The sequence below is a fragment of the Musa acuminata genome, unplaced genomic scaffold (assembly GCF_036884655.1).
Source record: "Musa acuminata AAA Group cultivar baxijiao unplaced genomic scaffold, Cavendish_Baxijiao_AAA HiC_scaffold_185, whole genome shotgun sequence".
Taxonomy (NCBI): Eukaryota; Viridiplantae; Streptophyta; class Magnoliopsida; order Zingiberales; family Musaceae; genus Musa; species Musa acuminata.
In genome coordinates, this window is record NW_027020458.1 from 24,336 (window position 1) to 38,396 (window position 14,061).

The following is a 14,061-nucleotide window of genomic DNA, read 5'->3' on the forward strand; positions in this document are numbered from 1 at the left end:
TTCTTTATATAATATGAATTATCATATCCTTGCTAATGTTTTTGCGAATCGTTTGAAAACCATTCTTTCTTATATAATTTTTATGAAATAATTTATTTTTTATCATATAGAAAGAAATATTGATGATAATGTTCTTTTGATTATAAAGGTCAAATGCATTTTTTCCCTATTTTTTAAAGTATATTTTGAGTTGTATTTCCTCTCTGATCTTATATGATAATTATCATATCCTGGCTAAACTAATCAACCTTATATGTAAAATAACATATATATATATTTAATATATTTGTAAAAATATTTTTAATCAATATAGTTACAATCATATTTTTATACAAATCATATAACATCAATCAATTCAGAGTCTAAACATAATTACCTAAAAATATAAAATCTTATTCATATATAAAATAATTATACTTTTAAAGTATATTTATTAAAAACATATTAATATCGAATGGCCCATGCAGGTCTCGAACCTGCGACCTTCGCGTTATTAGCACGACGCTCTAACCAACTGAGCTAATAGGCCGATATATTCATTGTTATATAATATTATAAATAAATAATATTCTATTTTGAAATTACAAACATACTAGAATTGACCGTCGCGGTTGCGTGGTCATAGATACTACCGACTACAGTGCGCTCGAGAAGCCTTTCTCCTCTCCGCACCTCTTCGTTCTCCTGTTTCTTTCTTCCCTTCTTCTGAGGTCATCTTAAAGTAGACGACGACGACGACGACGAAGAGGGGTTTCAAAGAACCGCTGATCTCAAAGGTCTCTTCTTTATCTTCCTCCATCACTACGTCTCTGTTTGGCTGAATTGATCACTTGGATTTTGTTGGTTGAGTACCGAATACATCGATTCTTGCTGCGTTTGTATGATTCTCTCTTTGCTTCTCATCCTTCTTATTAGCTCAATTGGTGGGAGTTTATGTGTTCCAGCCTAAAGACTTATTTGGATCTTTCGAACCCATGATCTTGCCATAAAACTAAGATTGCTGTGTTCTTGATTGATTGGCGAAGTTAAGAGAACAGGAAAGAATAAAAAATCTGGATGATTGTTGTCCTTTCTCTTTTCCACTTCGATGCCTCGCTATCACTTGAATTATTTACAGGTTTTAGAGTGTATTTGCAGATTTCATAAGTAGTCATATGACATCTTCGATGCTTACAGTTTGGTTTTCTTAATTACTCAACATGAGAAAAAAAAAAGGCAAATGGAAAAGTAAATAGTAAAAAGCAAATGTAATTTGAAGCCATGTCTTATTTACAGGAAAAAGGTGATAGTGATTTATATGAAAGAGATGTTATTATGTAATGATTATACTTTTCTTATTTCTATAAGTTTCTATTTTGATCTTCTACTCGAGTTCTATAAAAGTTGAAGTGTATATCAGAGATAATTCTTTTTGATGTTATGAATTCATCATTCATTACTATTAGTGTTCATCTTTGATTTATGGAATGCTAATTTTTCCCTTCACAATGTATTGTCTCCTCTTTCTACGGATCGAGATGAAGTGCAGGATGCAGTGATTCCAAGTGATTGTTGCCAGAAAGGAGGTGAATTGGAGCATGAAGAAGATTGCATCGAAGAGAAACTTCCGAGGATTACCACGGTGGAGATGTCAATACCACAGATTCTACTCCCTATGATGGCAGTGTCTCTTCTGGCAATGATGGTTGCAGTGTTTTCACGCCTCATAAACATATGGAGTTGTCTCGAAGTCTCAAGCTTCGATGGACACTGATACGCATAAAGAAGAACGGACGAAGAAGATGACTGCACATGAACGGCTTCAAAACGAGTTGTGTGCAGTAAACGAAAGGCATGTAATGCGAGATAGGTGTCTTGACTCTCAAGACTTCCATTCGGTGCAGAGCTGGTTGGAAGCAGAAAACGATGAGCCTGTGAAGTCGTCTCTCTCGAGTGATGCAGAGTTCCACAGCAGTTCGTACGATGATCAAAATGGCAGTCCATCAGATGGGCTCGACACGCTCGAGCACATTCGAATGGAGATACTGAAGAAGGCTGATGAGTTGAGAGAGGAAATCAGCGAGATGTTCGACAGATCTGAGGAACGCCAGGGACGATTTCACCTCACAGAAGAGAAGCTTCCTCCTAAAGCAAAGAATGTTCCTCGACCACACCGGTTCACAAACCATCTTCCAAGATCACCCCATGTCGCTTGCTTGCATTGCCGTCATGGAGAGTGCCACCGAACATCTGTGAAGCCCACAACCAAAGCTCGGATCGAGCATGAAGAAGCAGGGAGCAGGCGGCGGATGAAGCGACATTGTCGTCCTGTTTTAGGTGGAGCTCCCTTTGTCGTCTGCTACAATTGCTTGCAGTTGCTGCTGCTCCCCTTGGATTTCTACATCGCAAGGAGAAGATTGTGCAAGCTGCAGTGCGGTGCTTGCTCAAAACTGCTCATGTTTTCCTTCAGAACTCGAAATCGCGGGGTCCCTTTCGTGCCGATCGAGGAAGAGCAACCAACAAGCGAGGCGGAGACAAGTGCAGATGCTACTCTCGGACAGGAGATATCGAATTCACCATCGAATGGTAGCTCTCGCTGGGACTCACTTTCTTGCTCAGATGAGAATGGACTCTCTCTTGGCATCAGCTACTCCACGGATGTCGAAAGGAACGATAAGCTTCCGCCATTTTTGCAGCTTCATCAGCTTATGGGCTACGGTTCGGCTACTGAGTTCTTATACCGGCACAGCGATGATATGGATGAAGAACTTGAAGCAACTGAACCGAGCACACCACACCGCAGTAGTCCTGAGGAAGATGAAGCGTACGTTGGAGATGGAATCGAGGAGACAGCCATTGAGGGAGACGAGTCAGCAGGGCGATCGAGAACCAGAAAACCTCCGCTGCATGGATTGCTGAAGATCATGAAGCTGAGGATCCTGAAAACCGGAAGGAAAAACTCAGATGAGCAATTGGAGGCTATTTGGGGTGACATCTCAGGCTTCATCGACTCTTGACACATCGATGTCTTCCATTAGGGTAAAAGCACAGAAGAATTCTACAGAGTGGCCTGTACATAAATAACTGCATTCATTTCCTATGCATGAATTACTCAAGTTGGATATGTTTCAACTCATGCTTTTTGCTGTATGATTATTAAATTCTTCAAGTTAAGACGTATAATATTTGTTGTCTTACTTCATTTTTGCCATGGAAGTTTAGAATTTGAAGAACTATATGTCACTGCATCAAGAAATAAAATATGTGACCACATCAAAAAAATTATATTGAGGATAAATAAGCCACATCATGTTTAGGATTTGAAAGATTATAGGAAGAACAATGAGAGAAATATATTTCTCTTTGTATGTAAAAAGAGAGCCAAGAGAGAAAAGAAACACAGCCACTCAATCCTTTCAACAACTATGGACCATAACACACATAAATAAAGTGAGTAGATCAAGATCTGACAACCCAGCAACAAGTTTCTATTTTCTAATGGCAAAGTGGATGAGGGAACCAACATCTGACTATACATGATGCCAAAGAATGGAAAAAAAAAAATATTCACACATTGTTAATCCCGAAAGACCACATCTTGCATCAACTTCGAAAAGAAACAGATAACAGATACATTTTGTAGCTTAACTAATTCAAGTCTTGCCTGGACCATATAAAAGATCACAATCCTTGAGAATGAACATAAATTTGCAGCTGGTGTGAGCTACTTGCACATCGATAATTTATTTGCAGAAAACATAGAGGTCAAAAAATTTCTAGTTCTAGTATTAGCACTGATAATGTCACACATCAAGCGGCAAAGGGCCCTGATACCACAAGCATGAATTTATCTACTGAAAAAAATCATACTACGTGCCTGAGATTACAACATAGCATCTTACATCAAATATATAAAATACATGCAACCAGCCTAGCATAAAAAGAAAGTATCAATTGTTCAGCAGCTCTTAAATCCCACGAGTTTGGGACAACAAGATAATCAGACAACATAAATAACCATCATGAGCTCAAGTCACCCAATCATACCGATAAAGAAAGGAGTTTAGGACAGCAATCAACAGAACTTCCAGTGGTTATTGCAGTTGACACATGTTACAAAGGTTGTCATTGGCTCATCAGCTGAACGAGTTTGCATCTGATAGTATGTGGTCTTCCTTTGGCCACATCGTCCACATTTGAACTGGTCAGTTGTTGCCTTAGGAGCTGCTCCTCTTTCACATTCAAATAAGGCCTTCTCCTTTATCTGCTTATTTGCACGTTTCCTCTCATCACTGGCCATATCTTCAGCCGTCATATTAACTATTTCTTCAGGCTTCACATGCCCAAGGAGAACTCTTCTCCGGAAGTCTTTGTTATTGTTGTCCTTCAAATTGAACATTATGGATCTGTATTTATGTTTTTGAGCACCAATTGAGGTGCCTAATTTCTTGAACAAAACAGATTCCAAGGCAACAGCTATACGAATTGGGTCACATGCATCAACTTCATCCTGGATGTTTCTCACTTCTTCTGTTTCGCTCTCAGCTGTTTCCTTTGAAACTCTTGAAAAGGCTTCTGCAAGAAGTTCCCGAAGTCTATCTCGCACAGGATTGTTACATTTCACGATTGATGCCAGCTTCAATGAGGCAGTGACAGTTGATGGTGGTTTTCTAGAAAAAATTTCCAGATTTTCGTCCTTGGAAACCCCTTCAAGATTCTGTTTTTCTCCTCCATTTATTTTCTCAAATTTGCTGGAATTGGCCGTCTTCTCTATTCTTACAGATTCAGTTCTGGACACTTTTCCATGCGGTATTTCCTGGTCAAAGTTTAACTTCTCAACCTCAACACTTTTAGGTTTTGACACAACGTTGCCCTCTAAGGATCCAGCTTTTGATATTTTCTGAGACTTGATTTTCACTGCTTGCTCAGTCTTCCTTTCAGCCTTCAAAAGAATTCTTTCCTGTGGGGTGTCAAGTTTTTTATTATCTTTAGATGTTTCCTGAATAACCACATTCTTCCAAAACTGCAGCAGATCAGTTGCCACTGTCCGAATCTTATCCTGGGAATGCTTTGTTAGAAAGCGAAGTCGTTTGCCAACCTGAAATATGACAATAATGAAAGATAAAATAAACTGAGAATACAAGCATGCAGACAGGAAAAAAAATCAAGGTAGTTAAAAAGTCCTAAACGTATGTAGTCGTTATCCAAATCAAGTTAGTTAAAAGGTTGAAAGATGAAGCATGCACTACAAGGAGTAGGCAATGATGATTAGTAAAAAAAAATGACAATTCCACAAGATGATCAACCATGGAAACATCTGCTCAAAGCCAAATGATAGAGCAAACAAAGCAAACAAACTGAAGTTTCTTCCTTTCCAGTGCTCACAGCAATGAACACCATTCACAAGAAAATAATAGAATTCATGTTATCACCAAATATAAATTAACACCAAAGATCCGTCCCTGCTGTCGATTTCAATTGCCATCATCATCCAAGCCTTTTCAAATCAGTATAGTTATTGGTATAGAGAACGACATGAAGTTGACCGCATATCCACCTAGGTCAACTTTCTAGTTTCAATGTCAATTCTTGGCCAATGAAAAATTAGGAATAAAGTGAATTTTCCACCAGAATCAATAAAGCCTGCTTGGCGATTAAAATAATCTACCTCACCTTTTATGTGGAGACAACTAAGAATGAGCATCCAACAGCAAAGATTGAGGATGAATGACAAGGGTCTGTTTTAGATTCCCCAACAATAAAATGATGATGGATACTAAGAAGTTTGTATTGAAGGAAATTACATGATTGGAAACCTAAACTCCACAGTTTTTGGCATCCCACTTTTCAGGATGGTGCTTTTGAGGCTTCCAATGGTAGGAATATAGGAGCTTCTTTTCCGTTGATACTTAGTGAACAATTTACCAAATCATCATACACATAGAAATCCATATATATATATATATGTATATATGTATATGTATATGTATATGTATATATGTATATATGTATATATGTATATGTATATGTATATGTCTATGTATATGTATATGTATATGTATATGTATATATGTATGTATGCATATATGTATATACATATATATACATATGCACACATACACACAAATATAAGTAGCTAACGCAAAAACTTAGGATATATTGTTGTTATTTAACCAGTCACACAATAGCCCATTCCTCTTGACATTTCCACACATTAACATCCAACAAAGTCGCATCCAATCTGTGAATAACACTGCTATCAGTGTCTCTTTCTTCCCTTGCTTTTATATAACAAACAAATTCCTCATTATTTTAGGAAATAATGTGAAGAAAATCAGAACTTGGAAAATTTCAGCAAATAGGAGTAGCAAGGACTGTCAGAAAAGGTAAAATATCTCCTTTCAAACCAAAAGCAGTAAAAAGTCTAGACAATTTAGTATAATTTACACCAGACTGTGAATAAGCGTGTCTCACATAGGGCAAATACGTTATACAAATGCTATCTGATGCAATTCCTAGAATGTATATAGGCAGCTCTATGAGTCTCCACCATAGCAGAGACTGGTTATGTGACTATAAATAACAAGTTCAAGAATCTCAATCTGATCATGAGGGATGAAGACTAAATATTTTTTCCATAAGCTTCCTAGATCAAGTGCGACTCACTACCTTCGAATTATTAAAAAGAATGCGTTTTTAATTAATCTCTTCCAATCATCAATATTTCAGGAATCAGTACTTCTGAAAGTAAAGATATCGTGAGAACAAAGGTAAAAGAGAAAAACGTCATAAAAAAACCGTTCCATAAAGTTCAAAACTCCCCATTTGGATTTGCACCAGCTTCACATGTCACGGAAATACTCTTCCCCTTAAACCTAGTTAATGCTTCAAATGAAAAGCCACACATCTCCAACAGCAACAATGTCAAAATAGGTTAAGAAATATACAAAGAACAAATCTTTCTCCGAGAAAACAACCGCAACTACAGATATCCGATCGAATACTTCTCTCAACATAAAATGTAGGGGAGGCAAAACCTGGGTAGCCACCAGATCCTTCGTGGTGACCGGCATCTTCTTCAACCGCCGGAGCGCATCGACGCACCGATCCACCTCCGACGACCCCCGGCCATCCTCCGCCGCCTCCGCGGCTTTCTTCGCGGCCTCGAACGTCTCCAAGAGTTCCGTCTCCATTAGGTTTGGTATCAAAACTCATAAACCGAAAAATTGGGGAGGCAATCGGATGGAAATCAAAACAAAAAAGACTTCGAAATGCAAAGAAAATGCCGAGACAGGTAGATAGACCACATAAACCCTAAACCATAAGAGTGCTGCGACGGGGGAGCTTTGGATTTCTCGCCGCCGGTAAGGTACTCGCTCATTGGTCTCTCAGCGTGGAGCGTACACTGTTTGCGTTTCAAAATATGTATTATATATATATATATATATATATATATATATATATATATATATATATATGAGATATAGGGTTATAGTGGCAAACGCCGGAACAGGGCTGACCCGACCAAGCGTTACTGGGTCGGATCCTGAATTCGATCCGCTTATGGATCCGTATCGATATTTGATAACGGATCCAGAAGAACACGATCCGTGGAGGATCCAAATTGGTTTGAGCCCCACCAGCAGCTGCATCATCATCATTTTCTATCATCAAATTTTGCTTGCCATTTGTATTAAGTTAATAGCAAAATTGCATCCAGAATTGCTAGATTCCTATTTTGCTCCTCCAAATTTAAGTTCAGCGTATGTATTAATATATATATTCTTTATATGTTTACAACATTCGGAAACTTGGATATACACCATTAATGTCAATCTACCTCACTTGATGTTAACATAATAGCATTACATCTTTAATTCACATTCATATCATAAAAACAAAACATTGCATGCATCTCTCTTTTAAATCACTAAACTGTTCGACAAATCTCGATTCCTCAAGAACTTTTTATGATGAAGGCTGGCTACTGGACTTGCAACAACTCATTGAAATCTCGGAATCAAACTTCATTAGTAATCTAATGTCTCTTGTTCTTACCACAGGAGACATCGAATACTAATCCCACTCGAAGGGATTGCGGTGTTTGCTGATGGCCAAAAGTGGAACAGATGCTTCTGTACAAAAAGTGGAAGCAGACTGCATTGCAGCCATTCTGAACTTACAAGTCATTGTTTAGTGCTGCTGTTTCTGCCTGAAGCTCCATGAAGGACAAGAAAGAAAGATTTTGTAGTCCACAGCTTGGAATAAATAGCCAGTGCGTACAGTATTCTTCTATGTCAAGGGTGGGGTGGCCCTCCTGCATCAGGTGGTCCTCGTGGTGGGAACTAGAATTGCTTTCAGAGTTTGTTCCATTGTGATTTTCCCATCAGGAGAGGGCACAAAAGCAAGCCATTACTTTCCTGCGTTGACAGCTGAATCGTCCAGCTACTTGTGTTTGGTTGTAGGACTGGTTGAAGTCAGTTCACGGAGTTCGTCTCCTGGATATGCGTTGCTCGGCTTCCTTGCTTTGCACTATGTGATACGAACTGGCAATCTCGGTGCAGAAGACTTGAAAGAGAAATCCACGCAGTCACCTCGCAAGCATGAAGCGTTCGTTCATGGTCTGTTGGATGCTCCTTTTCACGACCTCAACACGGCCTTCTTCTTCTTCATCTCCTTCTCGGCAGGTGGGCGTGGGATGATAGTTACCGCTGAACTCCAGCAAGGTGGAATGGCATTGTCATCCGTACCATTTGATGTCTCAGCAATCAGCATGGTTCTGATGACAGAGTCAGCATCATCTTTGTGGCTTCCTCCATCAACAGCAGCAACTCTCATCAGCATGTGAAGTAGCCTCTCGGATTCTTCCGAGAGATGCGTACCAGAGAGGACCGGTTGATATGGTTCCTTCACTTCACACCGGAGGCCTGCTGCATTTATATATGTACAAGAGAGATCGGAGAGGATGACCCGTTGCCACGTAAATATTACGTTCTTATTATGGAACATAAAGTGGCTGGTACGATCATAGCCGTCCATCAAATGCCCCCACTGCCCATCTCGTCCATTTCAGCAGCACCGGCACGTTACTTGCAACCCACCGCAAATCCCAAGTCCCCAACTACCATCACATCACCATCCCCACCCCTTTCCAAACTTTATATCTCGTGCAATTCGATTGATGTGATAGCCGGATTCATGGTAAGATAATATATTGAATGGGCATGATCCATCACCTCCAATCGACGGCCGTGATACTGTGTTTGACGACCGCGATCTCCTCGTAAAATAACACCCGCAGCCAATCCCCTCTCGCGTTCGTGCAGCCGATAAATATCCTCCCCCGTTGGGTCAACGCACCGAATCATGACCGTCCACCGCCGGGGCCGATCACGGGGACCGTCCAATGCGCTGGCGGACCAACCGCCACTACGCCATTCCCTGGCTGGGCCCCGCCGCTTGCACGGCTGAGATCGACCCCGGCGGTGCGGTCACCCCATGATGAAACTGACGCGTGCCACGCAGCTCGGGTTCACCGGAGGTCCTACGCGCTCTCTCCGATCGGACGGGCGGGATTCGATCATATTCGGTCATCAGGACCGTTGCGAGACCCGTCGTGAAGAGTTCGTGCGTGCGCTGGTATTAATTGTTGCATCGGCTTTCCCCCTTCTTTTTTATTTATTTGCTTCCTTTATTGGCTCTCCCTCTCTCTCGACTTCTTTACTGTTTGCAGGTCCTTTTTCTTCTCTCCTTTGACGGAGAAGATATCATCACCTCTGCATGAAAACTCCTCCTACCACTTCTCTTGAACCCTCCTTCGCCGCCGCCTTCGCCGCCATCGAGTTCGCGCGAGAGGATATGGGTTTCTTTCGAGGCGGCGGAAGTGATCGCCAAGGGAAGCAAAAGGAGGTATCTTGCCCGTGTACCTTGACTTGCAAGCGGGGGCATGAATTTCTTTTAGCCTTCTGCTTGAAGTATGACGGTTTCGAATTTTCTGGATGTGGTTTTAGTGAGGAGGACTGCGATTTGATCTTGCCGGGGGGGCGGGGGTGTGAGATTGGGAGGAATTACAGATGGCGACGAGGAGGTGTATGAACGCTGCGTGCGGGGTGACGGAGCCAGGGGGAGAGTGGAGGAGGGGGTGGGGACTAAGATCGGGTGGTTTTGCTATGCTATGCGTCAAGTGCGGGTATTAAAGTCTCAGCTTTCATGCTTATGTGAATTTGATATTGGGTCCATAAGTTATTTTGATAATTGGGCTTCTGAAGTACCAGTCGGAGGTTGTTCTATAATTGGTTTGGTCTGGCATTCGGAGTCAGGATTGAGGCTTTTGTTCTGCGATTTTGCTATCTATAATCCGATTTCTTCTGTAATTTTTCTTCCTGGTGGTATTTTTACTGAGTCATGTCATGCCAGTATGTATTTGTCAGTTTGGGCTGCTTAGAATTTTGTTAATTTCAGTTTTTTAGGAATTAAATAATTTCAGCTTTTATACTTGTTTTCAAATGGAAATTTGCCCTTGGATGTTTGGAGTTTTGATTTTTGCCTTTTTTTGGTTTAACTTGACCGAGTTTAAATGAATAAAATCAGGTACATTCTGTTTAGTCGTTTATAAAACATATCTCTAGTAAGATTATTAAGAATTTTTGTGAGATGGTGTTTTCATGTAGGTCTTTGAATACTTTTTGAGTGTATGTTTTTGATGTGAAGTGTGTAACACGTGCTTTGTTGAGTGGAAATTATGGTGTGGGTGTTGCTGCAAAGTTAGCATGCAATAATTTGTGTTAAATTCTCTTTTTATAGACTTATTCAAACTTAGTACGATATAAGTTTGCATATACCAACATTTCTGGCCTATTAAATTACAGATTTAGAGTTGATTATCTGCTGCAATACAGACAGCAACATGGACACGCTGTAGGAACATGTCTTTGTCATCTTGATGACATTAGACAATGTTTCAAGGAGTGATATCAGGTTAATGATTGTATTTGAATATTTGTTTGCAGATATTTGAATTTTAAGAAGTTAGGCCTAAGTTCTTGTTACCATCGTGGAAGTTTGGTAGACTCACTATAAGAGTACATACCACATTTCACTGATCATGTGTTTGGAAATCTAATTCTAAGATAACTAAAATCACTACTAAAGTAAGGTTGCTGACATACACCTAAAAGACTAAAGGTTAATAATCTTTCTCTGTCATTGAACATGGTCATTGTATACATAATTTTTCGAGGAATGTTGCGCTAGGAGGTTATTATGTACTACTGCTTGAAATGGTACTTTTATGTCATTGATACTCAAAGAGAGTATGTTATCACAAACTTGCAAGTTTAGACAACCCGGTGATTCTTCGGAAAAAAAACTAGACGGACATATGAGACCAATGTTCTAGAATTTTTTTTTAAATTTGAAGTAAATCAATTTTTAGGCTGTTGATCTTTTGTCTTTGATGTGTAGTCAAGTTGACATCTGAATTTTGGAAGCCATAGCCCTTTTCTTTGCAATATTGTAACTGTGTGGTTTTTGTTAATCCAGCTACTTTCTGACAGACTCTTTTGGCAATATGAATGTTGAATTTATGCTGTTACTATAATATTGTGATGTACTATACTTAAATCAGGTTGGCATATGAGCAATTAGCTTTCTGTGACATTTTTCACCAGAAAGAGTCTGGGTGGAGGGAGTGTTCTTCTTGTGGCAAGGTAATGTGGATTTGTAAGCTTGGGCATATATTTCCATGAGTTCTTCTTATCAACTATTTATGTATGATAGATGTTGCAAAAAATGTTACTTGCAGCGCTTACATTGTGGATGCATTGCTTCAAAATCTTCCTTTGATCTACTTGATATTGGAGGAGTTCAGTGCATTGGCTGCATGAAGAACCCTGAAGCACCTTTTGTAAGATCGTATATCTAATATAAGCTGCATGCAGAATATATGCTGCAATTGAGATATTAGTCTTCACTTATTTCTAACATATTTTTGCAATGCAGTACATGATCTTTGCTTAACTTCTTGTAACATCATCTGTACTGTGTACTAAATTTCTCCTTTCAGATGCCAAGTGAAGTAGTTCAAAATTTTTTGTCTCAACACCATCAAGCGGTCTTTGCTCTCTCAACTAGATGTTCAAAAGAAAATGATACTGATACAGCAGTAGTTAGTCGTGCCTGCGAAATGTCCACCACTACTGCTGATAGTAAAATTGATGTTGGTGCTTTTGTTAAGGGAAAGGGTATGAGCAATGTGGATGTAGAGCAGAGTGAGAGTGAAATCAGATCGTTTGGGCATATCAAGTGGGAGCAACAGTCTCCTGACATAGGAATTGCAAGTTTCTCAAACAGATATCAAGGTCCAGTAGTGTCTTCCCAAATATCCCAACTAGATGAGAAGGATTTTGTGATAGATAAGTCTATAAGTGAGTCACTAGCCCAGGCTTGTCTTAGTATGAGCTTGGGAAATACAAACCAAGGCAGCAACATGGAATCATGTTCTAGTGCAGAAAGGCCACTTCTTGCGCTCCCTATGGCTTGTTCAGTAGCTGAAGGAAAGGATGAAAGAAAATCGTTGTCTTTCTTTCAACAGTTGCCAAGGGCTCGTTTTCTTGCAAAGCCTCCAAAGACAAGTAATCGAGCTTTTTCAGATGCATCTAGGAGTGCACTTCCATATATGCGAGTTGCAAGGCCACCTGCCGAGGGCCGTAATCAATTACTTCCACGTTATTGGCCAAGAATTACAGACCAAGAACTACAACAAATATCTGGAGAGTATCCAAAAATTAAGTGCAGTAGCATGTGGATTGGCTGCTCTTTGTGATTTGTTATCATTAATTCATATTGACAGTTTCTTTATGTATCCTTAATATTCTCTGTTTTTTCCTTAATTCTTCTGTCCATGAAAGTTCAAATTCCACCATAGTGCCGCTATTTGAGAAGGTTCTGAGTGCTAGTGATGCAGGTCGTATTGGCCGTTTAGTTCTTCCAAAAGCTTGTGCAGAGGTAATAATCAAATTTGTTTGATTCAATTTCAACAAGTGTTGCTCTTTAATCCATTTGCCTAATTAGATAACAAAGTGGTCTTGGATAACCTCAGATGGAGAAATGACTCAAATTAGTTCTTTGAACATGTCATACTAAGCATTGCTTTATATCAGACTCGCCACGTTTACCAGGTCTTGTCATCTAGAATGTTACTTACCTCCTTGATTACCCAGATATTTCTGGCGGCATATGGAATTTTAGTCACTTTTGTGATTAGTTTGTTCTCTTGACTATATAGATATGTAATTGAAGACATTAAGATTTAACATCCACCACTACCTAGGTTTATTAAATTTTTATGACTGTTCACGTTTCGTTAAATGGATCTGATAGCCCTAGAATTTCAAACATCAAATATTATGAAACTTTTAGATATCTGGGGAGCTGCATATTTTATTTTCTAAGGACCCATTTCCCACCCTGCTTCTGGCCTAGACATTCTGAGATAAGATGAGCCTTGTATCATAAATGCTAACTGGGTAATTGGTAGCCAAATTGTATCTCTAAGTAGGGTGCACTTTTGTTTGTCTATTTCTTTTTTTGTATAATATGCTATCTTTTAGACATCTGGGGATCCAACGGAATTGTTAACTGTTACCTACTTGCTATTTGTATTTGTTAGATAACTCTATTTCTTTTTAACCTTTTGAGGTTTGCTTCCTTGGTGTTTCTTAAAGGCATATTTTCCTCATATTTCTCAACCGGAAGGTGTTCCATTAACAATTCAAGATACGAAGGGCAAAGAATGGCATTTTCAGTTTAGATTTTGGCCAAATAACAACAGTAGAATGTATGTCTTAGAAGGTGTTACTCCTTGCATACAGTCTCTTCAGCTGCAAGCTGGTGATACAGGTAATTAGATTTCATGCATCTCCTTCAAAATATTGCTCAGCATATGTGAAGGCTATAGACACCATTTCACTATGTTTCCAAGCTAAATTTTGAGAAAGATATCTATCCCAAGTCATCCTTGGACGAAGCATACTTATTTTTTTCTTGTGCGAAGACAGGAATCAATCCTTGCTCAAGGATCAT

General features: G+C 39.5%; 3 protein-coding genes and 1 non-coding gene across 7 annotated transcripts; 2 read left to right on the forward strand and 2 right to left on the reverse strand.

The window, feature by feature from the left end:
- Window positions 1-455: 455 nt before the first annotated feature.
- Window positions 456-529, reverse strand: TRNAI-AAU (transfer RNA isoleucine (anticodon AAU)). The gene has a single exon. It is a non-coding gene; the product is annotated as a tRNA-Ile (tRNA).
- A 109-nt stretch (window positions 530-638) lies between these two features.
- LOC135656631 (uncharacterized) lies at window positions 639-3,176 on the forward strand. Its single transcript, XM_065175865.1, has 2 exons — window positions 639-776; window positions 1,529-3,176. The coding sequence occupies exon 2, from the start codon at window positions 1,743-1,745 to the stop codon at window positions 2,994-2,996; it is 1,254 nt and encodes a 417-aa protein (XP_065031937.1). The 5' UTR covers window positions 639-776; window positions 1,529-1,742; the 3' UTR covers window positions 2,997-3,176.
- A 631-nt stretch (window positions 3,177-3,807) lies between these two features.
- LOC135656629 (transcription elongation factor TFIIS-like) lies at window positions 3,808-7,369 on the reverse strand. The gene is made up of 2 exons (XM_065175863.1): window positions 7,017-7,369; window positions 3,808-5,077 (listed from the first exon to the last, which is right to left on the reverse strand). Exons 1-2 carry the CDS (start codon window positions 7,170-7,172, stop codon window positions 4,055-4,057), a joined length of 1,179 nt encoding a protein of 392 aa, XP_065031935.1. The 5' UTR covers window positions 7,173-7,369; the 3' UTR covers window positions 3,808-4,054.
- A 2,149-nt stretch (window positions 7,370-9,518) lies between these two features.
- LOC135656628 (B3 domain-containing protein Os07g0679700-like) lies at window positions 9,519-14,027 on the forward strand. Of its 4 annotated transcripts, XM_065175860.1 has the most exons (8): window positions 9,519-9,618; window positions 9,713-9,888; window positions 9,990-10,168; window positions 11,606-11,687; window positions 11,783-11,884; window positions 12,044-12,753; window positions 12,888-12,984; window positions 13,704-14,026. In XM_065175860.1, the coding sequence occupies exons 3-8, from the start codon at window positions 10,053-10,055 to the stop codon at window positions 13,884-13,886; spliced, it is 1,290 nt and encodes a 429-aa protein (XP_065031932.1). In that variant the 5' UTR covers window positions 9,519-9,618; window positions 9,713-9,888; window positions 9,990-10,052; the 3' UTR covers window positions 13,887-14,026. The 4 variants fall into 4 exon arrangements, with proteins under 4 accessions (XP_065031932.1, XP_065031934.1, XP_065031931.1 ...); XM_065175862.1 differs by lacking the exon at window positions 9,519-9,618 and having other exon boundaries at window positions 9,662-9,888; window positions 12,215-12,753; window positions 13,704-14,027; XM_065175859.1 differs by lacking the exon at window positions 9,519-9,618 and having other exon boundaries at window positions 9,662-9,888.
- The last annotated feature ends 34 nt before the right edge of the window (window positions 14,028-14,061 follow it).